A 26,907-nucleotide genomic window follows, 5' to 3' on the forward strand; every position below is an offset into this window, starting at 1 on the left:
AATCAGTCTATGCATTCTGAAAACATACACGTTTCATCTCTAAAAACTCTCAATGTTGGTACCGATATATAAATTGAACCAAGCAAAAGCTTCTTATTTACTAAGGTGGGATGGGGAGGAGAGGACAGTCAGTTGGAGAGCTACGAGTAGCTCAGGAGCTACTCGTTGGACAATCCTGGTCTAACCCACAGAAGAGTATAACCTAGTCTATGTAACTAATCTGCAGATAGGATACTGGGGATTGCAACACTGTTAGCTACAGATCAAAACATATACTAGCGTATCCTGGTCTCTGATCCTACTTCCAACAAACATTTCTCTTGACAGTGTTTCAGTCTAAGCAAAGGTGAGGGTATGGGGGCGGGGGGGATGGAGGATGGCAAAAGAAAGAAATGCATGTCTCCCCCTAAATGTGTTATCTATCATTCTGGAGACTACAAATGATGAGACTGGCTTTTGTCATTCATTTGCAGTCTTCTCAAGTGTGTCCTCCTGTACTGATGTGACTGATTTTCTACAGGCTTTTCTTGGCAGGAAATCTCTAAATCCATAAGAATAAATACCATCCAGGGTGGGAAAGCCTCAGCGTCGAAGTATTAGAATATACAGGAGTCAACCATTGCACAACCTGTCAGTGGCCTGAATCCTTGAGGCAGGGCCACTATATGTGAATAAGAGACACTTGGAGAAATTGATTTGAGCAGTATTGTTTTATTCATATAAACCTTATAGCCCTCCATTGTTGATTCATATAAATCTTATAGCCCTCAATTGTTTAAAGCACATTATTTTGTGTTACTGTTTTTATATTTAACAAAATACACAAAGTATTCAACAAGATTTCAAAATATAGAAGTAACGTTCATATAAAAATACCTAAGAAGTATTGTGTTAGTCTCAATGACTCTTGTGAAGCCCACCTGAGTTTATGTAGTGAACAATTCAATGGTTTATGGGTTATGGTTAATTACACTAAAGATTAATAAGGAAATCAATGTTCTGAATGGTATATTTGCTGCCTCTTCCTACTTGTAGCCTCAGGTAGTCCCAGTGGTGCTTTATAAGTGTAGTCCATATGTGATGGCCATGTCCCCCTGCACTCCAATAACCATGAATGAAGCAGGGGGCAGTTTATGACTATGACGTTAGTTGGGATTAATATTGTCTTGCCATCTTATATTGAGTCCCCAAATGACCATTGTCAAAATGGCCCCATATTTCCCTGAACGATCCTTGCTACATTCTCCCATTATGTAATCTGCTCTATGTTCCCTAGGTCTGCCAATTTTTCTTTCTGTAGACTTGGAGTTGGCAGGTCTTTACTTAATCATATAAGTGCTATCCCTGTATTTGCTGCAAATTCCCTCATTCTCAACAAATACTTTTTGAAATATTTCTCATTTTCATCCTAATTTGGCTGCAAAGAGGAAATAATTGTTGCATGGATCAACCCTCATAGTCCCTGGCTTTCTTGCCAGTGTTAACTTGACAGCCATCAGATAATTCTAGTCACTGTTAAGTTGAGTAACAGAATTTTTCCTAAGCACGAGAGTAGTTTCTGAGTGACTGGTACCAATGTGTTCCTTTCTGTGGGCTGTGGGACTATTTATGTCTTTGTTTGTTGTGCACAACTTCCATATGAAATCTGTAATTTCAAGTTGTGTTTTAGTAGTTGTTTGTGGAAGCTTTTTAATAATTTGTTTCTTTGATAAGACACTTAGCCGCAAGTTTGAAAACCTCTGGGTTTGTTGCCGTTCTCAGCAACTGAACTCCTGCTCTACCGTGCCTTTGTTGTCACAATTCCACTACTAATCCACTGCCAATACTCCCACCACCACCATTACTAGTAAAACTAATATCACCACCATCACTTTTACAGCCACCATTTCCACTACCAAAATAACGAATAGCCCAATTACCACTACCAACACCATCATTACCACTGCTACCACCACCACAACTATAACTACAGCAGCAATTACCACCACTGCTATCACCACTATCACAAAGATAATTTCTACAACCAGTTACCACTACTGCTACCATTATCCTCGCCGCTATCACATCCATTGCCACCAACCCCATTACTACTCCAATCGCTACCATCATTACAACAATGTTTTGTGCTTGACAGTGTTAAGTGTAAGAGAAAAGGTTTTGCAGGCAAGTTTGTGAGAGACACTGCGTGTATGCTATCAGTAATAAAAAAACGTACGTATTGGGTTTACCAATTCTCATTGTAACATTTTGTGTTCAATCCATCAGGCGGTGGGACATTGTCTGAAGGTAGGTTCTTAATTACCAGCTTTAGTTCCTCCGGCCCAATTTCTCATCAACCTAGTACCCAAGTTAATGCCACACACCTAAGGGGTGGATTGAGCAAATATTGCTCTATTTCCGTGTGGAGGCCGGGGAGTTCATTTGGGAGGATGTAGAATTGTCTGAATATGCAGACACTTTCGTGTGGGTCTAAAGTGGAGTTGCCACTGTAATACATGCTTGTTCCTTTCTGACAAGAAACGATAGTCAGCAGGCTAAGTTTGAAAACCTGTTCCCTTTTTTTCATGTATGACAGAATTCAATGAATTTTGTTCAAATCAAGGCCTTTTAGTCTGGTCTATTAGTGTAAAGATCTCATATACTCTCTAAAACACTTTTATTTCATGGTTTCTTGCTGTGCACACTAGAGTCTATGTCAGTCATAACTTTTGTACTGAATAATAGCTTCTATGCAGGTGCACTTGGGTAGGGTTCTCGGTATGTTAACTTTCTAGGCCCTGTTTCCAATTTCTAAATGAGTTCCAAATCAGTATTGTGACTACTGTCAAATCTCAGTTCCTGTCTGTCTTATGCTGTGTCACTTATCTCTATTTAGAGAGGTGCATGGTCCGACAGTGTAGGGTCTTATATCTTAGCTGTCTCCCTAGCAGGTAGTTCCTTGTGGTGGCTGGGGCACACCAAGCCACTTTTCTGATCTTAAAAGTCTTTGGTGCAGCTCCAGTGTGGAACCTTGAGGGAGCGTCGTCTCTGTGCTGACCTCCTCCTCTTCCTTTCAATGCCACTGCAATTCCTTAGGCTCAGGTGGGGAAGGTTTCTCGGCCAACCCTTCATGTGGGAAACCACCCAGGTGGTGGGATAGGGAACTCTCTCCCTTGTGGGATCTCACATCACCCATTTCATATCACCAGATACTGTGGCTCCAAGGACTTTGAGTCAGCAATAACAAAAAAGAACAAATAGAAGCCTCCAAACATGAAGGGTATGTGGAAAAGACCATCACATTTTTGCACAACACTAGGAGTGTGCAAAGGACAAAAAACTTTTAAAATTATTTACATCACTTACAATCATCCAAATCTTAATTACATAACAAGCTAGACAAAAGAAGCCTGAACTATCCTATTATTTAGCTCTAATCAGCAGCATTACCAAGTACTTAATGCTTCTCCAATGAAGAATCTCAATATTCTGTTGAGACAGTAAACTAGTACCATATGCTGGAGCTTCAAGAATCAAGGGACAGCATTCAGAGATGGAAGGCAAGGATTAAAAATTGGACTTACTTTCTGGGAAAGAAAATTAATTCTATTAGCCAAAGCAAAGGGTTCTTTAGTATGAGGGAGTGGTTGCGCAAAACGATTCATACTATTTTCGGAAAACAGGTGGAACGCCGTTACACAGGGTCGGACAGGCTACCAGGTCATCCCCTGGGGGTCACCAAGATTTGGATGGTCAAAATTTGAAATTCTCTCTAAGCACTTCAGGACGTACCCGTCTTCGTGCAGACCTTGTGATCGGCTACTCTCAAGCCCAATTATTTTACCTTACAGCGGAGCAATTGGTACCTTACTGGATCTTGACTTACCCAGCAGTCAGCGTAGACCCTAACCAGGTTGGAATTATCACCGGTTTTGGGATTTATTGTTTTTAATCCATCAGGATTTGGCCCTGAAGAGTCAGAGTTGAATGTACTCTGATAAAACACGTGTCGGCTGGCATTTTTTGCGATTGAGCTTTAAATCAACAAGAATAAGACGTGTCAACTGTTTTTCTTCCTGTTCTGCAAACTGACATATTATATGTATGATTTCTATGTGTGCACAGGTCCTTGGTTTCTAAGAAACTTAATTCTATTTCCAATCTGATTATTAAGCAGTAGCTCAACAAAGCACATCAAAATAACCAAAGCATTGGATAATAAATTTAATATGGTCAACACATTTTCACTATCATTTCTTTCACATAAGGAAACCGTCAAACTAATCTTATTCAACATAAAATTCTGTCTCTGATTCCCAGAACAGGTTAGTTAAGGACAAGGGAGAATAAAGGTAAAGGGTGAGTAGGACAGTAGGGACCAAAAATAGATTTCACACTATTTCTACAGTGGTTCTCAAAAAAGTTCACTCAAGATCAAAGAGGGTCACCCTCTTACAAGATTGGAAGACCGAATGTAAATTAGCCTCAAGATTAGTGAACTTTCTGGACTGACTGTCTAATATGACTGGTAGCCTTGCAGAGTCACACACTGAAACCTCTTTTCCTGATGACAAAGTCCTTTTCAAGATACTGAAACGTCTGCTTTCGGAGTGGTGTGGCACAGCACAGATCTGCAAAGCATTTATTCTGTTACCCTTTGGACCCATCACCATTGTATTAGTAGCCTTCCTTGTTAGCACACCCCTCTGTTTTTATGATCCCACGTTGACAACAATTACGACTAGGCCACTCAATGTACTTTCAGAACCTTGAGTTGGAAATCTGACATCTCAGTGTATTTTAACTTAATACCTCTGAGTTAAAGAACTGCAGCAAAATGGATTTGATACATTCTCTCTCTGGAGTTTTTGGGACCCCCTTGAGGTCAGCTCATCATTTTCTAGCTTTCCTACTTGGTTTACTCAATTTACTACACATATAATAGCACAGTCCATTAAAATACTATGGATTCTGAAATTCAGAACCATGTTTTAGAATTAGTTTACCAAGAATGCCACTTTGCTTTTCAGGTTCTGAACTTCGTGTTCGGTGTTCAATTCTGCAATGGATTTTAGCAACTGCTACCTCCACCGCTCTGACGCTGTCAGATATAACTTGCAGTGATTTTTTCACGTCTTTTAGTATTGCAATAAGACATAATGAGAGCTAATGGCTAGGCAGGGAGCACTCCAGCTGTCTTTGTGCTGTCTTCACTCAGACGCTCAGCAAACACAAGCTCTGCCTTACTTATCTCTGGCAGGTTTCGTTTTTTGTCCCTTGGAAGGCATTATTATCCTTCAAATTTAGACATATCATACATCTACTTAGTGTGCTATCATGACAACCAGGAATACAAAGAAAGGACAACTGCGTTCCTTAGGGTCTCAAAGATGTCATACTGCTATTGTGTCACTAGTAGCAAACCTCAGGCTCATGTCTGACTACTCAGCAGCCTTGCACTGACTGAGATTCCATCCCCTCTCTCTCTCTCTCTACACTCACCCTCCCATCAGGCTCCAGTAGCACTACAGTCCAAAAATATCAACTTTATGTCCAACACCAAGTCATACCCGGAGTTAGGTTGTCAAATGCACACACAAAGAGAGATACACACCAATTCTCCTAAAACTTCAAGATGTCCTAGGGGTTACATGAAAGTATTACTCTAGATAAATGTAGATCTTCTCAAAGAAGGGTCCAGAAAGGTAGCTTTCATATTAATCCAGAAATTGCTTTAAGAATGAAGGATTCTCACTTGAAAGTATGGGAATGTCTTGCATTGATTTTCCAATCTGTATTACATCCCAATTGGGGATGTGGAAAAAGATACATACTCTATGTACCTTATGTTGTGGGACTACCGCAATAAGAAAAACAATCATTATTTTGGAGGTAGCCTAAATATTTGTCCCAACCTTTTCTCAATTACTGTTCTTTCCACCATACATAAATCAAAACTTTGCAGTAGGTGTGTTCCTCACCTGTGGAATACCAACATTGTTATGTGACCGAGGGAACACAGTTTAAGGTAATTCACTAGGTGTTCACCACTTTTAAAAATCAAACTAGTGAAAGAAAATGGCATCTCGTACAAAATATTTAAGCTAGAAAGTACACACCACTCACAAAAGAGAAGTTACCTGCTGGGTTTTTGATGACACAGCTTGTTGCACCATGCAGATCAGCATGAACATAAATATCACCTAAACAAAGATCAACAAAAGTTATTAATTAAACCAGCATTGACTAACCTTGATGACTGATGCACTCTAAATATAGGGCCTGAATTAGAGTGTACCCTAATGCACTTGCAAAAATGTAAACGGGATATCCAACACATTTGTGATGGAATACCAATGAGCCACAGTCTAAATCATGCCCATAGTTCTTTAGTATCAATGAACAAATCAACAAATGATTTTTCATGCTTAACCCAAGCCACAATGATACTCCATAGTACATATAGTTCATTCAAACCCTTGGGCAAAGTTTCTGCAATAATTTCAAATTGTCATGAGACATCACACATTAGTCCCACTGTATACATTAGGGTCAGCTAATAGAACAATTAATAGGAAAGAATGTTCTAAAAAGCATGATAGTAAGTTTATTGATTGTTTATATAGCCTCTGTTATCTTAGAAAATATATACAAAGATGAGTAAATGTTCACAATTCACAGCACACAAAGATGAGTAAATGTTGTTCACAATTCACAGCACGCAAAAATGAGTAAATGTTGTCACAATTCACAACAGCAGTCAACATGTGTTTTGTTCCATCACTGGGATTTTATGAAGAATACAAATTATAGGTATATAATATGAAGACAATCTCATTTTACATTTTTTCAACTTTAGTTATTTTTATCTTAATGAAAACAATGTTAAAAACAAGTCTAATTTGTTGACATGGATTTTGGTGAGAGACAGTTGGCTAGAGCAAGTGTCATAAATGATTTACGTAACCAGGCTAGTGCAAGTCATAAAACCAATCAAAAGCTCTAATGTGCACGAAACACCAAATTCTGGTGAACTATGAACCAGATCAGCTATTTCTTGCAAATATGGAAATCTAGGATCCCACTACTGCCAATCACAGACAGAAAAGGCATTAGTCAATCATATGTTGCATATTTTCTTTCCAGACAATGCTGATTAATAAAGAGTGTTTGGGTTACATCTCCTGTCTCATTTATTGGTATAGTTTGCAACACCACAATCCTCATTAGGGTCACAGGCTGGCAGTTAGGTTTTTGTATAAATTAGTCTGACCGATAGGTGTAGTTTTGCCTTCAAATAAGGGAGAAGGAACCATAATTCAAACCTATCAGGTTTCAAGATCCATTTTAAACTTATTGAAAATTAACTCATTTTAAACGTAGAGGATATGTTTTCCAAAAGACATGCCCCTAGTGCTTTCAATCCAAAGGCCTGCATTATGGATGCTGTACGAGCAGAAGGAAGAGTCAAAGCAGGCTGATGAGTGTGTATCTTTTTTTGTAAATAGGTGGGAGCAGTTCCATATCTCCATTTAAATAGGTTACAGATACATGTAAATGCAACTGTACCAAAGCATGCATGCACTAGCCACTGCCTATAAATATTGGCATAGAAAAGGGAATAGAGAATCACAGAGTGTCAGGGTGAACACATTTGGAAAGCGTAATTAGAAAGAAATGAGGAGGCAAAAGCATTAGAGAAAGATTTAAGCTACAGTGCAACCAGCATATAGAAGAATGACATTAAAGACAGTTGAAGTGTAACTACTGAGGTTGTTTGCTGCACCTGCAATACTGTGCTCCTTTAGGATCAAGAAGGGAAGGATCACCTCTAGGAGATCAAACAAAAATGCCTCATCTACAAGAGATGATGCAACAATCTCTTATCACACAAGCACAGTGAATATTCAAGAGGTGGTGTATACAATCTGCTTTCAACGTGGAATAACCCCTGCTACCACAGTCTCAAGGACGTTTTAACTTTAGTTGAATGCACTAAGGAGGAAATATTGACTATGAAATTGACTGCGCGCCACCATTTATCAAGCTATACATCCTTTGATGAATTGTAGGTGACAAATAATTTTAGTGTGAAACTGTCACTTTCATCACAGAGCCTCATGTCAGGAGAAGCTGAAAGAATGCAACCACTGACTGCTTGTCCCAGGAAGTCCCACCTTAGCACTGGGAAGTCCTGGCTAAAAACAATGGGTCAAATCAATATTCATTCCTCTTGGAAGTGGAAAAAAACGGCATCATTTGGTTTGTGAATCTAGGAGACCTGCATCTAAAAAATAATATTTCACCAAATTGTCCACTAAAATCTCAGATTTCTGTCGGATGATACTTTCATTATATATTACCAAAATTCTTCACATGAAAAGAAAATACATCAGCATACTCCTAGACTTGTTGGAAGTCATCAGAATATATACATCATTGGCTTTTGAGAAATCTGTTTTGGTTTCAGCTCGATGAGAACATTACAGTATTATCAAATTAGACTGCGTATTATTTGGTTAATTAAAAGGGCCTAAAGTAACATAGTGAACTCGTGACCATCTTCTCCAGGCCTCTAAAACACTGATCACAACTCTCAATAAATCTTTAGCATATACAACCCTGCTACAACACCCATAATGTTTGGAGTACTCACCTGACCTTAGATACCGTTTCACAATCATCTCATTCTGTTGCTGATCTCTTCCTGCTATGACAAGGTAGTTTTCAGAGCTAATGAACCAGAGAAACTTCTCAAACCTATCCAATAAAAACAAGAGTTAGAAAGAATATGTAAGATTTTTCAACGTCACAGATCGAGCTCCCATTCATACTGTCTTATTTGTATATTTATTTTTAACATAACTCAAAAACACAGGAACATGACACTCAGACCCACTTTATTTGCTACAGGTGTTTAACCAATTCTTTTCTGCAGGACATTTTTCTGTATACCACTGGACATGTAGTTACAACACTGAAGTGGGATAAACAGGATAAGAGACTGGGAGAGAAAGGATGGTATTCTTAAAGCAAATGGGGCTGTGGTGCGAAAGGAAATAAGAAGGAATAAGAAACTTCAGCAACAGAAGGGTCGGACTGGTGGGCCGCCAGGGTGGGGGCTAGTTTTGGGCCCCTCAGGGGCGTTTTTGTTACCAGGGGTCGGCAATATCGGACCCCTGTAACAAAATCGGCCAAAACCGGCCTGAGCAAACAGCTCGGGGGACCCTGCCGAGTAGTTTGCCAGGGCCGGTTCCGGTTCCCAGTCCAGCCCTGAGCAACAGCCCTTCTCTATCAATTCCTGTAGTTCAACGTCCCTAATGCCAAGAAATGCGCAGTTTACTGAAATAAATCCACAAGATAACTTGTAGAGAAATATAGATGGGTAACAGTGAATTACGGGGATGTTTTTTACTGAGGGGCTCTGAGTGACATCAAATTGAGAAGTGCGAAGTTCGAGTTGTTGATGGTATTACTTCCCGAGTGACATCATGTTTGGCACCATGTAATTATTTCCACGTCATAGGGTATCACACAAAACACAGAATCTCTACATGTTTCTACACATTCGGAGCTACAAGATTTTTAAACTAACGCACATTATAATGATGCTCATTTGTTTTTGCAACAGATGAACAACTGCTTTTTGGTGTGTTTAATTTTGCACTACATATTCTACTTTTGTTCTTCCTGTCGCCAAGCACACTATCTCTTTTATATGAAAGAGAAAAATACCAAATGGTTAAGAGGTTTGTGAGATGGTGATTATGTGTTCATTAAAGGGATTTTGCACGTCACACCAGCATTCCATTACATTATAAAAGAACTCGAGCCTGGTCCTATTTTCTCTATATGATCATGGAACTCCAAGGTGACTAGCAATAGCCTTAAAATGTATGGTAGGGGGTACTTTATCCCATAGATAGTTAGGAAGGGCCACAATGACACATACAACCATCAACATAGAAAGGCTACAGTGGTACATACAACCAACAACTTTGTGGAAAAACCAAAATAGTATATATAATCAGGGGCATTGAAAAAAAAGACCACAAATGGCAGAAAAACCAGGCAATGCAGAAGAAGGACCACAGTGCTATATACAACGAACAACACTGAAGAAGGATCACAATGGCAGGTACAACCAGTGACATGCAAGTATGACTACAATGGCACATACAATCTTTGGGAGGGCATGCTCACAATCAAAAGTAATTGATTGATCCGATTTGTAATTAAACAGAAGTTGGAGCAAAGAAACAATGCCGCCCATTAGGAAAAGGATATAAATGTTGGATAATATTTCTCAAGTGTTAATTGAATAATGAAAATAATTTTTAAGTCGTTTTTTTCCACACCAAATTTGTCATTTAAAAATAGGAATCTAAATAGTGTAGAGCATTTACATACTAAAAATGTATATTATACTTCAAGTAAGCACTCCAGTCTTTAATATCCATTTGATTATCCAGGCTCACAACTATCTGGCCAGGGATTACAGTAGAACATCAGCGCCCTGTGTACATTGTTTGACTTAAAGTGAAACATTTCCCGACCTCACAAACCAAAGACACCCTTTACGTACTGACAACTTTTAAGGATTTCCAATAAGCACATTCATCAGCAACCCAAGGAAAACCAGGTAACACAGGTATCTTTCTTCAGGTAAAAGAGAAAATATACTCTAATTGCCACCGGCAGATCTGGGACTCAGCTGCATTGTAACATGCCTGAGAAAGGATTTAGAGTTGCTGCTACATTAATTGTAGTGGCTTAGTAAAGTCCAGAGCACATTTAAGTAGTAATTATCTTTTTTATTATTAGTAGTCTTTGGATAGCGTAGGCCTAGCCACACGGGCAGTGAAGTGCTTCACCAGTAACATACATCATCACAGATCGATACAGTGATATCACACAAATTATATAAATGCAACTTACCAATACACCTTCCTTGCTTTCTGGATGGTGCTAACGGTCTGCACCTCTTTTAGTGTCTGCTTTGTTTTCTTCTCTGCCGACTTAAATGCCTAACAAGGTCAAAATGAGGAAGTTGGAATTAAGCCTTTAAAGACCACATTAATTTACACTATGCTTGACAGGAGGCAGACCCTGCACTCCATCTTTGTCTGGGGAATTTGCTATATACTGGGCAAGCGATAGGAGATGGAGTGTGTTGGTTTAATTTTAAATGTCATTATGTATACTTCGAGCTCACAGAAAACCTGATATGGAAACCCTGGTTGGCTCTTCTCCGGGTGGGTTTCTGAAAGATTAGTTGAATGTTAAGGAAAAACCCTCCACTGCATATGTGTTGTTTAAGGAGATCCTTCTTTGCAAAAATTTTAATATATGAGGATATGTGTATGAAATGGAACTAATTGTACTACCCGTTGCAATCATTATTTTGATCTGTGGTTGCAGTGTTAACAATATTTTTACAGTTTTTGGATACTATTTTTATCATTAAAATTACATCAACCTAATGAATAATAAGTTTTCAATCAAATTACCCCTTTAATGCCTCCATAATGTTTTTTAAGTATGTCTAATCTTAGGGAGTATACGTTCACCCTCAGTTTATGGTCATAAGGTGTATGATAGGGTACTTGGAAAGCATGTTTTCACTTGGAGGCATTTTAGCATTAGGCTATGCTGCAAGCTTGAGTTCTACTTAACTCATTAGGTGTTTCAATGGCTTTTCGAAATTTAGGATAATCTTGTAGGCAGAGGATGGGGAGGGGTAGTAAGCTGCATAATTTAGGAACAATTGTGAAAAAGGTGCAACCCAGCATCTAGGTTGCTTAATATTGCTTAATTGTGGAATCACCAGTCCACAGCTTACGTTGAGAATGGAGCGTTTGCCTTTGGGCATAACGTTTGAATCTATGCAGAGGCCCAGCAAGATATCAGTTGTGGTAGGCATCTAACAATGAACTACACGTGATGTTTGTGTTCAGTGAGGTCTCATTTTCTCAGTCCAGAATCTAGTCTGACTACAAAGTTGTAGGAAAGTAGAATCTGCTTTCATGGTCACCCCCACTTTTTGCTGGTGTCATTATGTTTTACTGACTAGTCTGACTAGGATCCTGCTAAACAGGTCCCCAGTCCCTGTGCTTCTCTCCTGAATTGGACATGCTGAGTACCCTTGTAAGTCCCTAGTATACGGTACTAAGATACCCAGGCATAGGTACACCAGGGTCACCCATGGCTGAAGCATGTATTATGGCACCCATGGGAGCCTGTCATTGCAGCCTGTGTAAGCTGGTGCTAGCACTACTTAAGACAGATGTACGTTTCCTTATGTCTGGGGTCACTGCACTTAAACCTATAAGTCACCCCTAAGGCAGGTCTTTCAATCCTGAAGGCAGGGTGCTCAGTTATAAGTGTGAGGGTGTCCCTGCATGACTAGGATATCCCTACCGCCCACGGGGCCCATTCTTCAAAGTTGTAAGTACATCAGCCATTACGATACATAGTGGGGCCGTGCGTCATTATGCAATGGCTATCTCTGAACTGACTGTAACGAAACCTGTTGTGTTTGGTATCAAACATGTTGGAATCATACCCCAACACGTAAACAGTGTTGGAGGTATGAATCTATGCACTGTAAAGCTCCTTTGGGAGGCCCTCTGTGCTCCCAGTACCAGTCTTCTAGACCCGGACAGCAAACTATGGCTGCTGCCGACCAGAGACACGTTTCTGCCCTACTGCTGCTGAGCCAAGCTTGAGCAGGGGAAGGCAGGACAATAGGTTTCCGGTCACAGGGAGGTGTGACCACCTCCCAGACAGGACTTAGTATATTGTGACAGGGTGGGGGTACTTGCCAGAGCCACTAGACTGCTTTGAAGGGCACATTTGGTGCCTTCCTTGGATACTCCAGTTGGAACCAGTTCAGGGAGCCGTTGGGTCCCACTCTGACGCAAAACTAGACAATGGACATGGGAGTATCCTCCCAACTGTCCAGCCCCTGGGACCCTGAATCGTCCCAATCCTTTTCTTAGGGTACTTAGGGGCTTACCAGAGGGTGGGTTCCTATATTCATCGTGGGACAAAATTCAGATCCGAAACCACTTTCTCTTCTACCGTCTGGGCACTCTGGACTTCGTTGGACTTCGCTTTGGGAACCGAGACTGCAACTGGGAAGACTCCTGCTGCTCCTGGTCTCGTTGCCCTGCCAGTCTTCCACGTCGTCTGTGCTCCATACAGGTTTTTCTACAGGCCTGTGGACATCCAAGACACATGTAGGAATCTCCTTTGAAGTGAAGGAGTCACTTCCCTACATCTGCAGACACCGCAAGAAAGCTGACCGGTCTGGTGTTCCTGAGCTCCTACGGACTCCAAAAGGTTCCGGAACACAGATGGAGGTCCTGCAACCCCCTCGAGGCCTCCACTGTCTTCACAGCAAGTTTGAAGCCAGTATCCCTCGTCGGAACTGCTGGAGCAGTAAATCATACATTCCCTCTGTGCACTGCGTCGAACTGCCATTGCCAAGGCTTGTTGACTTTATTCACCAAAGATCTTCAGGCTCCAAGAAGCTCCAGCCTCAAGCATCTCCTGCAGCCAAGGACTTCATCCGCACTGCATCCTCTGCACCATGGGCCTTCATCCTTTGGTGAGCTGCTCTAGGTCCTCTTGCGACTCCTGTGTCTCCGGCCTGTAGGTCCTCTAAAGGGTCTTCTTTGGCTGCAATGGGTTCCCCTGTTTGCTTGGGGCCTACTCTGACTTACCTGCCTGTGGTGAGTCATTTGGACCTTGCTGGTCTTGACACTGCACCTTTTTCAAAGGCTGCACTGGTTGCCTTTGCCAAGGCTTGTTGGTGGAGCCTGAAGGCTGCTCCCCACAGCATCCACTTAGAGAGCTTTCTAAGACCACTCAAATTACCATAAGGGTTGTCTGGATTAGTGCAGGGTGCAACACTAACATAAGTGAGCACCATATACTAAGCCAGCCTCCTCACAAGTTAATACTATTTTGTAGGTTATATTATGCAATATTAATTTGTATTTCCTAAGGGTATGGTCAGTGGAGTTTCACGACTTGTAGAGAGGAAGGGAACCAAAACAGAACACCAAAAACTACGTAACTGCTACTTGAACAATGATGTTCTATGTGTTGTACATTGTACAGCAGACAGTCTGGAAGGCCATGGTGGAGTGCGATCCCATTCTCCAGCTGTGACAATATCTCCTTGAGAACAGAACCAGTATCCAGAACCAGAACAGATAGTTCAGGATAATTATTAGCACTGATTCACTAACCAGCGCAAGTTAAAGGATTCAAGGCTGTTCACAGACAGCTACAAACAATTTTTTCTTCACGTTTTGCTGTTGCTGGAAGCAGCGAGAGTGATCTATAATGGAGGAGGTTGTCAACCTGAAGATGAGGCTTCTTTAAAATGTACATCAGTGCTGAATACTCCCTTTCCAGAAAGAAGCCTGGTAATTGGAGAGGTGGCATTAAAGTGACGTGTGTTGCTTGATTTAATTATCTCGAGATATATAAAATTCAGGGTAATTAAAAAGGAAACATACGGATGGAAAACTGATAAAACTAGAAGTTAGAAGTCACATTTACAGAGTAAGACATGTAATATTAGCAATAAAGGAAGAAATTGGATATGGGGGCTATGTCAGTTACTTTAAATCAATATAAACGTTGTGCTGGCATCACTAAATAAGAAAGAAAAAGTTAAATTGAAAGGGGTACGTTAAATGATTGGGGTGTCATCTCTACATTAATTAAAACAATTAAGAAAAAAACTTAAAAATAAAGAAATTCTGAAATGTAATCTCACAATTCCTGAATATAATACCAGAACAAAAGGAAATATTTTTTAAAAAGGAGCCGCAAAATTAATCACTCTGAGATTCATTTTAAGGTGATTGAAGACCCGAGATAAACACAATGAACTTATAAAATCCGCATTACCCATGCGGGAAACATAGGGGAAGATCAACAGATTAATGCAATAATTTTGGATATCTATCTGTAACTTGGAGGTCACAGATCTGATTCCAAGCCGGCCACTTAGCCTTCCCTAATTCAGTTTGGTAATAATTAACACCTATTATTATTACAGTTCATAGATCATGTAAAATTAAGGTGGGGCTCCATTCTTCCTGAGAACGAGCTTGGAATGAATGTAATTGTATTTCAGATATAAGGGTCCGTTCTGATGAGCTGTTATGTTCTAAAGGGATGACCATTATGTTGAGAACTGGGATAAGTATGGAGAGAATCTGAGCAGGGTCCCAGCCAGGCATATTGCTCTAAGGGGTTTCAGGACAATTCTGCACTGTGCAGAAGGTTTCCTTCCCCCAGCATTGAAAGCATGCAGGGGGAGCGTGGTAAAAGGGTGGGGGACTCGGATAATGACTGACCATCCACACCACTATCTCCCATACTTCTCAAAGGGCAGGGGATGCTCTAATTCATACGATGCTGTAAGGTATTTCTACACCCTCCAAGGATGAAGGAAGGTGAAGGTTTTAGTTGTGTTGAAATGGTTTGCCACCAACGTTAAGGGTAAATATCTACTCTCTGGAATTTCTTTCATTCAAAAGGCACTGATGAAGAATCTCACAGACGAGAAAAAGACATCCTGGGGTATGACAGAAATTAGAAGCTAAAAAAGTACATAACACTTCAACTTTAATTTATGTTTTAGAAAACTAAATATAACACTAAAAAGTATGTGAAACATAATTTAGACCATGGCTACAAACTCAGAACTTTTAGAGCTCAAGGGCAGTTCTTAAAAATCTACAGAAAGTTGTACACCATCAACTTTTACATGCAATCGTCAGCTGCTCAATGATGCTCACCTTCTCAGACGCTTCCACAGTCTTTTGCGTTTTCTTGGCTGCATGCCTTTTGTGATCGTAAAATCTGAAAACCAAAAATAAATTCTGTGATATTGTTTTCTGGAAACATATGTGTGGATGCAGCTCGTCTGCATCTGAGGGTTTACTGCCTTGTTTAAGTCATGCAAACAAATGAGCTTTCTGGGGGTGGGAGATGCAGGGAGATCAGTGTGTCAAATTAATTTAGAATTAACAAATACAGTGTTTTTAGCTAACATGAATAGGTCGTAAATAATATATTTGAACTGAATTTATTATAACAAAGCTTTGTAAGTTGACATGACCAGGCGCTTCCAATTCAGTTCTATTTGATGTAGTTTGCACAAAATTAACACTTCTCTGCCTGTACAGCTCCAGTTAAAAATGTGCTCTTCAGCATATGAAAATTACTCCTAATTCAAATACTTTTAGGGTCTTGCTTTGGCAGCATCTTTACAATGTACTCTTGTTTGTGTTCCTAATGTTCCTAGACGAAGGAGTAGAGCTCGATTGTACTTTAACAAGGCCACTTCCTCTTGCTAGCGGAGGTTGTGTATATTGTTTTAAATGTGCCTTTGTCTTCTCTGTAATGCAGAATACAGTATTATTCAATAGTAATCAACAGTATTAGAGCCAAAGTTTTTTTTAATGTGATGTATTTGCTGGATGACCTGGAACTGGTCATTCGGGATCTTCTTCGGAACTCTGGGTAGGAGAGGTAGAGGCAGGAAGGCATACAGGAGTCCCAAGCTCCACTCTAAGCTGAATACATCTCGGAGAGGGAAGCTTATTGGGAACTCCAGCACAAAAGTGTTGACACTGTGCTTTCTTGGAGCCTCCAAAGAGAACGAGCCAGGGTTCTCCCGATTACTGGAAGGCGCCCTGCGCAACCAACTAGTGTAGCTGCTATTCGTCATCCACTAGGCGTCAACGGCTGAGTTTGTCTGCTGTGGCATTTAAAGATCCCGCCAGGAGGTTTACGATCAGGGAGATGTTCTGCTGATTGAGGCAGTTCCAGAGGCTGTGTAACATTCACCATATGGCTGTTACAATGCAGCAACTTTCCCACGTTGGTAAATACTATGCTGGGTACTTTACAATCTTACACTTTCCCACGCAGGTATAATTTTTTAAATGACAGGTATGGTAATAATATCTTACTTTACATTAAAGAAAAACCCTAGAAATTCACTGAAAAAAGGTTAAAGTTACATTATAGTTAGGTGAAAATGTTACAACATAGCATTTTAAACTCAGCAGTTGTAGTTAATGAAGAAACTATACCTTGTGCAATCACTATGCGCTACTTATGACCGCACATCTTCCATCGCTCATCAAATGTTCTTGAAATCACTGATAGCATTACTGGTGACATCTGAATTGACATCATTGATGACAACACTGTGCATGGCAGGAGTGCCAGTGGTAGTTTACTATAACTAGTGAATTTCAGTTTTGAAAAAAATTTCAAATGATACGATTTAACTGACATTTTCTCCTACCTATAACATCACTTAAACTTTGATGTTGTCAGTGAATTTGGAAAGTTAATTTATAATGTAAATTAGGATATTATCACCATACCTAATTATAAGCTTTGTTTTTCTGTCTATTGCTACATAGTTTTTTTTTTTAAACATAAGTATAATTTTATTACCATAAATGTTATTACCATACATAGCTATGCCAATTCCCAGCCATGCACAACCTCTATGCCCAACTCCCAGTGGGTGGACAAACTCCTGCCACGCACGGCCTTCAGCTATGCCTTCTCCCAGCCACTCTGGGGTGGCCAAATCCCCGCAGCACACAGTCCATTGTTTTGGATATTTTTTCGATCTCGCTGGACACTCGTGAGAGTCTTTTGGGAGCCAGTATTTCCACTTGTGAGAATCTCTCTCTGGTGCAAAGGGAGCTGCAGGAGATCTAGAGAGACTCCAGTGGGATTGTAGAGCCCTTAAAAATATTTTTTTCAAATTTGACTGGGGGACACACAAGGGCTAGGGAGTTCAGTATATCCCTACCCTGTCCCCTTATATCTTAATTATTCTTCACTTTCAGAACACAAGAGTCCTGTAACAGCAGGCGTAACATTTCTGTTTGTGTTGTGGCCAGCGAATCAGTGCGAGTGCAGTAAAGGGGCCTTGTTTGGTGGAATTCCGTTTAGCCTTTTTTTACTGTATAGCTGTTAAATTTTCCGATGAAAATTGTATGCGGAAAATGTGTTTTGGGACCTCTCTCTTTCTTGGCCCCCATTTGATTTGATGGAGCACTCAAATTTTCCAGGAAGAACCGGAGGTGGACGAGGCATTTTTTGGGAAGGATTAGTGACAATTTGGCAAACAGTGCCAAAGTTATTAGCAAATAAAAAAATCAATTTTTGATAGAAATGCAGACCTAACTATAACTAACTAGTGGGTAAGAGATATATATATATATATATATATATATATATATATATATATATATATATATATATATGTCATTCCAAATGCCCAAAAGCTTTGCAGGACGCACTCAGCAGCCAGCCTTCCTTTCGGCGTACCTGTGACAGCTGGTCCCACACCCGGATTGTTCTTCATATGCCTTACGCGTTTCGAGACTTCGTGTCTCTCATCAGAGGCAGCTTCCACAATTGAGTTTGTAAGATGTTCCTTTTAATTGTTCACATTCATGCGTCACAAAAATGTTCACGCCCACTCAGGTTGCGTATATCATGAAATTTGCATGCTGGTAATTGTAGTCCATAGGAACACCGCATTATTTTACCTTTAGTAGGTTCCTACTCACATTGTGTTGATAAAAGCTTGTGTTTCCTTAGTAGGATTCGGAGTGTTTTGGCCAGTAAATTTATGTCAGACTCGCTGCGCTGGTCAGGTTTGAACATGGTTTCAACTGCAGCCTCTTAAGGTCTCAAGATGGTGCGTCTTGCCACGACGAGGGCCGCCGTGTAATTTATGTCATTCCAAATGCCCAAAAGCTTTGCAGGACGCACTCAGCAGCCAGCCTTCCTTTCGGCGTACCTGTGACAGCTGGTCCCACACCCGGATTGTTCTTCATATGCCTTACGCGTTTCGAGACTTCGTGTCTCTCATCAGAGGCAGCTTCCACAATTGAGTTTGTAAGATGTTCCTTTTAATTGTTCACATTCATGCGTCACAAAAATGTTCACGCCCACTCAGGTTGCGTATATCATGAAATTTGCATGCTGGTAATTGTAGTCCAGAGGAACACCGCATTATTTTACCTTTAGTAGGTTCCTACTCACATTGTGTTGATAAAAGCTTGTGTTTCCTTAGTAGGATTCGGAGTGTTTTGGCCAGTAAATTTATGTCAGACTCGCTGCGCTGGTCAGGTTTGAACATGGTTTCAACTGCAGCCTCTTAAGGTCTCAAGATGGTGCGTCTTGCCACGACGAGGGCCGCCGTGTAATTTATGTCATTCCAAATGCCCAAAAGCTTTGCAGGACGCACTCAGCAGCCAGCCTTCCTTTCGGCGTACCTGTGACAGCTGGTCCCACACCCGGATTGTTCTTCTATATATAAGAACCACTCCCAACAGCAAGAAGAGAGCAGAGGCCCGTGGGGGAGTTCAGGAAGCATCTTTATTAAAGCAATTCTCTGTGAATGGCTGATGCATTTCGGCATGGGTTTTGCCTTCTTCAGCGCCTAGAGAAATGTGTGGGGGTGTGAGTGAGAGCCGTAGTGATGAAGTATCCAGCCGCACACCGATAGGGTAACATCCGACTCCGCCCCGCCGCTGATGATGCAGCTCACCTGACGACTGGAGGCCTGCCATGTGGACTACAGGATCCAGCATGCCGTGTGGTGGCGTGGTGAGTGCTGCGGGAACAAACGGATGTTGGTGCGGCCTCGTGGATTTCCAGCTACCACTCACAGTTGTGTCCCAATGTTTGCCGGCAATAAAGTTGTCCCCTTGCGCCCCCTGGACCGCATCAACCCTCAAGGTACCGGGATTCCAATGGCAGGGGCAAGTCCGGAAGTCCAGCTTCGCCCAATGTGCAGCACTGTGGCTGCAACACCGCTGTATCTTCTTCCCGAAAACTGGAGGTGGGCCTGGGTAAGTTTCAGTAACCTGAAGTGCGAAAGTCCGCCGTAGCAGCAGCCAGTAGAACCCAGGCCAGCTTAGAGATGCGGGGGCCCCTGTAGCGCGATTCTGGCGTGCGCGCATAACATAGAAGAACCACTCCCAACAGCAAGAAGAGAGCAGAGGCCCGTGGGGGAGTTCAGGAAGCATCTTTATTAAAGCAATTTTCTTTCTCAGAGGCTGATGGTGGAGGGAAGCAACGTGCAGTGTCCAACCACAGTCCCTTATCTAGCTTGATAACACGCCCTCTGATGGGCTGCTCGTGAAGAGGCTGCGCACTGCTTTGTGGGAGTTGTGGTCGGAAAAATTATTATTTGCATCCATTTCATTTTCGTTGATCCTTTCTTTTACTGTGGGTATTTCAAGCTCATAGATTGAGCCCCAGTCTGCGTGTGTCTTCAAATCCAGCACCTCTGCTCCAGGTCAGAGGCTCGTAGGATACTTGCCCCTGTGGCCCCCTGCTTCAAAAGGTGGTGCACCTCGGCGGCACGACCGCCGCCTATGTATTACTGCTCCCAGCTTGGTGTCGTCGTGCGAGGTGCACTCTAGGAGAGGTGAAGAGCTCCAAGCCCCAGCTCCAATAAACAGGTAAAAGGCACCAGCCGGCTGTTCCCCTTTCACAGTCCTGCTACCATCGTAGCCTTACGCTTTTCGAATATTTTCTTCCTCAGAGGCTGATGGTGGAGGGAAGCAACGTGCAGTGTCCAACCACAGTCCCTTATCTAGCTTGATAACACGCCCTCTGATGGGCTGCTCGTGATGAGGCCGTGCACTGCTTTGTAGGAGTTGTGGTCGGAAAAATTATTATTTGCATCCATTTCATTTTCGTTGATCCTTTCTTTTACTGTGGGTATTTCAAGCTCATAGATTGAGCCCCAGTCTGCGTGTGTCTTCAAATCCAGCACCTCTGCTCCAGGTCAGAGGCTCGTAGGATACTTGCCCCTGTAGCCCCCTGCTTCAAAAGGTGGTGCACCTCGGCGGCACGACCACCGCCTATGTATTACTGCTCCCAGCTTGGTGTCGTCGTGCGAGGTGCACTCTAGGAGAGGTGAAGAGCTCCAAGCCTCAGCTCCAATAAACCGGTAAAAGGCACCAGCCGGCTGTTCCCCTTTCACAGGCCTGCTACCATTGTAGCCTTACGCATTTCGAATATTTTCTTTCTCAGAGGCTGATGGTGGAGGGAAGCAACGTGCAGTGTCCAACCACAGTCCCTTATCTAGCTTGATAACACGCCCTCTGATGGGCTGCTCGTGATGAGGCTGTGCACTGATTTGTGGGAGTTGTGGTCGGAAAAATTATTATCTGCATCCATTTCATTTTCGTTGATCCTTTCTTTTACTGTGGGTATTTCAAGCCATAGATTGAGCCCCAGTCTGCGTGTGTCTTCAAATCCAGCACCTCTGCTCCAGGTCAGAGGCTCGTAGGATACTTGCCCCTGTGGCCCCCTGCTTCAAAAGGTGGTGCACCTCGGCGGCACGACCGCCGCCTATGTATTACTGCTCCCAGCTTGGTGTCGTCGTGCGAGGTGCACTCTAGGAGAGGTGAAGAGCTCCAAGCCTCAGCTCCAATAAACCGGTAAAAGGCACCAGCCGGCTGTTCCCCTTTCACAGTCCTGCTACCATCGTAGCCTTACGCGTTTCGAATATTTTCTTTCTCAGAGGCTGATGGTGGAGGGAAGCAACGTGCAGTGTCCAACCACAGTCCCTTATCTAGCTTGATAACACGCCCTCTGATGGGCTGCTCGTGATGAGGCTGTGCACTGCTTTGTGGGAGTTGTGGTTGGAAAAATTATTATTTGCATCCATTTAATTTTCGTTGATCCTTTCTTTTACTGTGGGTATTTCAAGCCATAGATTGAGCCCCAGTCTGCGTGTGTCTTCAAATCCAGCACCTCTGCTCCAGGTCAGAGGCTCGTAGGATACTTGCCCCTGTGGTCCCCTGCTTAAAAAGGTGCTGCACCTCGGCGGCACGACCGCCGCCTATGTATTGCTGCTCCCAGCTTGGTGTCGTCGTGCGAGGTGCACTCTAGGAGAGGTGAAGAGCTCCAAGCCTCACAGTGGAAACGCATGGATCTTCTATCTAAAAATGAATTTTGTTTTCTGAATAATGATTATCCTCTAATTTTTTTAATACTTTATCCCAAAAGTACATAAAAATGTGGTACCAATTCCTGGGCGACCAATAATTTTGGCCCAGAAAAGTCTTCTAGAGGCTATGTCAAAATACGCTGATCATTTTTTACATGAATTTGTAGAAAACTTACCGTCATTCATCAGGGATACAGGACATTTTTTTAACCAATTTGAAATCAGTTGTATGGGAGGAAGACTTTCTTTTGATTGTAATGGACATCTGTTCATTGTATACTAGCATACATCATTCAGATGGCTTAAAAAGGCTACCCGTAAGAATATCTTTGACCAACATGTTCTCCACTGGTGGAGGTTCATAGACGATGTGTGTCTGTTTTGGAAAGGATCCCTTGAAACAGCAAAAATGTTCATTGATACGCTGAATGTTAATACCCTGAACTTAAAATTTACCTCAGAGATTAGCAATGAAAAGGTTCAATTTTTGGATGTGGAGATTTATGTTAAAGACAACAGTATTTATACTAGACTGCACAGGAAGTTGACGGCTGGAAACTCTGTGCTTCATGCTTATAGCTCACACCCACAACACCTCATACAGAATATTCCCTATGGGGAATCTTGAGAATAAAACGTATATGCAGTCACAAAATTGATTTGAAAAGATGTCAGGATGAAGCATTTGAAAGATTTGTTAAGAGGGGATATAAAGCCATGGATTTAGAGAAAGCTAGAGATAAGGCCAATGGCCTGAACTATGCTAGTTGTGCATCTGAAATATCTGGGACTCCCTCATTACCTAGGCAGAATGTAAAAGAACATCATGTCACAGCTGTGGAACCAACTTGCAACATAAGATTGATAACTAACTTTTGTAGACAGGAAAGGCAGGTTAGAAAAATACTATATACAAATTGGCCTATTATCCGGTCAGACATAACTATGTCTCGAATCCTGCCGGAACTTCCCAGTTTAACATTTAGAAGGGCACCCGCAATGATGGACGCACTGGTAAGAAACAGCCCGGAAGTTATAACAACGAATACCTGGCTCTCAGCTAAATCAGGTTGTTTTAAATGTAGCTCATGCCGTGCTTGTAAGTTTTTGCAAGAAGGTTTCGGAATATACTACTGCTTTTAGTTCAGAACCAGTTAAGATTCAAGGGCATTACAGTTGCAGAACAGAATATGCGATTTATATTCTAGAATGCACTTGCCACCTAATGTATTCCAGCTGGACAATTTTTGTTTGTCAGTCTTTCATTTGGTCTACAATTCGGATTGTTTCATTAAAAAAGAATTTTGCTACCTCCTAAAATGTCCCCTGGCACTATGTGTAGTGTTTTAACTGTAGTTCAGAAATGAACTGTACATTTATTTAATTCTACCTTTTTTTTTATTCAAAGTCTTGTAGTGTATGTAGGTAGCACCAAACTGAAAGTCTTCAATAGGATTTTACAACACCTTAGAGCAGTGGTTAACTTGGACCCAAGTTATCCGGTTGCACAGCAAATTTATACACAACAACAACCTGAATGATTTGAAATATTATGTAATCAGCTCAGGACCCAAAAATCTGAGAGGGGGAAATAGAGAAAAAAGACCGAGACAGGTTGAATCAGAGTTTATTATGTTGCTCTGTACCAAAATGCCAAATTTGCTTAATAACAACAATGATTTGAACATTTTTTTTATAACAATGTATTGGGAGTTTCAGATGGGTCGCATTTCATGTAGCACGTACTGAATCAATGATGAATTTCTGAGGGCTTTTTAGCGGGTTTTATTTCTTCTCTTTTACTGAGTTTTAGTCTGGACTATTTCCGGATTTTAACAGGGTACAGTGGAGAGTATTGCCGGCTTTTGAGTCCTGAAATTTTATCATTCATAAATTGATGGCTACTATATTTAGATATTAATGTATTTTATGTTCCCTCTGCCCTTATACATGATGAGAAGGAGTGGATGGAGGGTTTTAGCTCGGATGATCCTGTTTTTACTTAATTTTACTTGAGGATTCCTCGGTTTTATTGAGTTTTACAGGACTTGGACCGGTTGTCTCCATTGTGTCATTCTTTTTTGTTCGTGTATAGGGATAATAGGCTTATACCTGAAGTTATACAATATATGGAATTGATGTTTGCATTTAACAGGACCATTTATTCTTTGGTTGAGGTCACTAATATGAATTGTTGGGTGTTTTTTTTTCTTTTCTCTACTAGATACAGTAAAAATATGTCAAGTCCGGAGATGGGGACTAGAAAGTATTAGAATCAAGACAAGGATTAAGGACTACACTCAATAACTAATGTACTTATGAGGGATGCAATAATAAGGCACTGCTATGTATATATTGTAATTTTGCACTTTCACTTAGGCACTTTTTTAGCACATATTTGCACATTAGGATTTGCCAATTAGTGATGTATTGAGACAGAAACTTATGAGTGTAAACCTTGATATGTTTTATAAAAAAAAGCTTAGGCACTGTTTACAGTACATATGTGTATAGAAACGGGTTATTTGTATCTGCAACAGAAGTATGATTATGAGCACTATGCTTTAATATTGGATCATAGTATATGTATCCCTGGCAAAGATGTGAACTTGATGCCAAGATTTTGGAGCACTAAGCTTTTATTTATTAATTTTCTTGACAAGAATTGAAAATGTGTATCGGTGAAATGCGCAAGTTTGAAGCAGCATAATGAGATCTGAGAGCCTCTTTCATAGGTTTGCACTGTTTTCTTTAAACTAATTGGAGAGATCAAATCATGTGCTCTGTATTTTCACTACATATGCATGTTGATAGGTCCGGTGTGTCATGTGATCAAGAATGCCGTGGGGTAGTTGAAACGCATCAGGCTGGGCACTTGCTGCAATATGACATCGAACTTTGCACTTTAAAACTGCACTAAATAAAGAAGATTTTAAAATTCTCTAAGTTTGTGGTCTGTATCTGTAGCTTAATGGGTAGGTTTTTAGGAATAAATAGGGGTAAGGAGGAGTAACTAGACTTTAGGTTTAAGGGGAGGGTAAGGACCAGTAACGTTTTTTAGGGTTCATGTATGAGTCAGGGTAAGGAGATTTTTGGTTTCAGGGCTGGGTGCCTGAGCAGTCTGTTATGTCCAGGCCAGAGCGGATGCAGTACTTCTCTGTGTCCTGACCTCCCTAAATCATATGAGCAAGGTTAGTGTGGCATTCATCAGGTACTAGTATACACACAAGAGGGGTGGAGAAAATAAAATACACAAACTAATCAAAAGTGTACAAGCACTGGCACACTTATGTGTGATGAAAAACTGCCCTCACTCACACACAATGTGTGTGACATGCTTCATCATCGGGTCTGCTACAACGCCCGGGCGTAGCCACGCACCGGGCGGAGCATAGGGAGGGGGAACAAAGAAGTATAAGGACAATGTGTAAAACAAGACTGAAAGTGACAACAGTGTTCACAGACAAAAACAAACAAATCACGACTGAGTACAGTGATAGACAAAAAATTGCAGTAGGGAATAGTTAAAACTGGCTCCTGGAAACCAAAATAAGCTTTATTAGTAGGTTCTAAGGTTAGGATTAAAAAATAAATGGATGGTAGTGCTATGGTAGGGTATTAGGACCCCCTAGCGCCCCTCCTTTACTGCTATAGTCAACATGTTTCGACCTCTTTTAGCCCTTGGATAATGGGTCACGTAGGTCTTCTTCAGGACGTCTTACTGTCCCAGTCTTATATAATATCCCCCTTACCTTAGTTAGGTGTTAAAGGGGTATAGGTCAATCTTGCCCATCAATATAAGGCTATGTGGAGGGAATTCCGCCAACACGGTGACATAACTGTGAAGAAAATTATAAATGAATAACATTCATAATCGTGGACACCAAACATCATTACCCACTACCCACATATAGTCAGGTGAGAGAAATTCTTTGTCTTGCAACAAGTCCCTCTAAGTCATACAGCGGTCCATGCCCTAATTGGACAGACAGTTAGCCATATTTGTAGAGCCAGTAATTCCATATGTTAAAAACAATCAATGTGAAGACATCAGTCCCAAAGTATCAATCAGATTCTCCAGTGTGTAGATCACTGGAATGCTTCCCGTCAAACCTCCACCAACATGAGATTTAAGTCATGATCTCATCATCGCACCAGGAGTATAGCCATTTCTAACCGGGATTATAGTTCCCTTCAAAGTGATATAACACTAGATGCAACTCACCGAGTTTATTGAAACAAATCACTGGACCTGGCGCATGGAGGGTGGAGTCCCAAAGAACACAACCTATGTTCCAATACAGTAAAGAAAAGATATTTGTAGCTTTACCCAATATCTAGGGGGATACATATCCCCATCAACATCATAGCTTACATGGAAAATGTCCCCACGCAACTGGCGGGGCGAGCCGAGTCTGACCCCCTGTAACCCACCTCTCATAGATAGATAGATAAATGGCCAATAGCCCGACATTGTAGCTGTTGTCTCTTTAAAAATGTGGCCCCTGAGTGCATTCACAATTGTTTGATTATAATAGTTTCCTAACACCCCCTTTGTTGACATGGCCACGCTTTCATACTCTCAAATCCCACGGACATGTGTCTCCCATACTCCTTGTCGTAGTGTCGGTATGTAACTCACCCATTCTAATATGTGGTATTTTGTACCAAAAGCAGGGTCGCCATTTCACAAATACACCCAGCCACTGATAGAGCTACCCATGCAAGCCTCTTACTGTTCCGAAGAGAAGGTCCTGCACCAGTCCTGCCCCTCTCTGGTGCGCCGTGACGATGGCGGAGCCAGGAGTGTGCAACATGTAAATGGTGGTTAGGGGCGTGTGTCACGCGTCGCAGGTGTCATGATGTAATCTAACGCATGCACGAGCCCCTTC

The 26,907-nt window shown here is 41.5% G+C and overlaps 1 protein-coding gene across 1 annotated transcript in view; it reads right to left on the minus strand.

Moving 5' to 3' along the window:
- The window catches only part of NEMF (nuclear export mediator factor), a 546,593-nt gene that overhangs the window by 212,908 nt on the left and 306,778 nt on the right, over positions 1-26,907 (minus strand). The window contains exons 15-18 of the mRNA XM_078659711.1: positions 15,804-15,867; positions 10,918-11,006; positions 8,636-8,739; positions 6,120-6,182 (exon numbers count right to left, since the gene is read on the minus strand). Of these exons, the coding sequence (XP_078515837.1) occupies positions 6,120-6,182; positions 8,636-8,739; positions 10,918-11,006; positions 15,804-15,867 (320 nt within the window). The remainder of the gene's footprint in view (positions 1-6,119; positions 6,183-8,635; positions 8,740-10,917; positions 11,007-15,803; positions 15,868-26,907) is intronic.

The sequence above is a fragment of the Lissotriton helveticus genome, chromosome 9 (assembly GCF_964261635.1).
Source record: "Lissotriton helveticus chromosome 9, aLisHel1.1, whole genome shotgun sequence".
Taxonomy (NCBI): domain Eukaryota; kingdom Metazoa; phylum Chordata; class Amphibia; order Caudata; family Salamandridae; genus Lissotriton; species Lissotriton helveticus.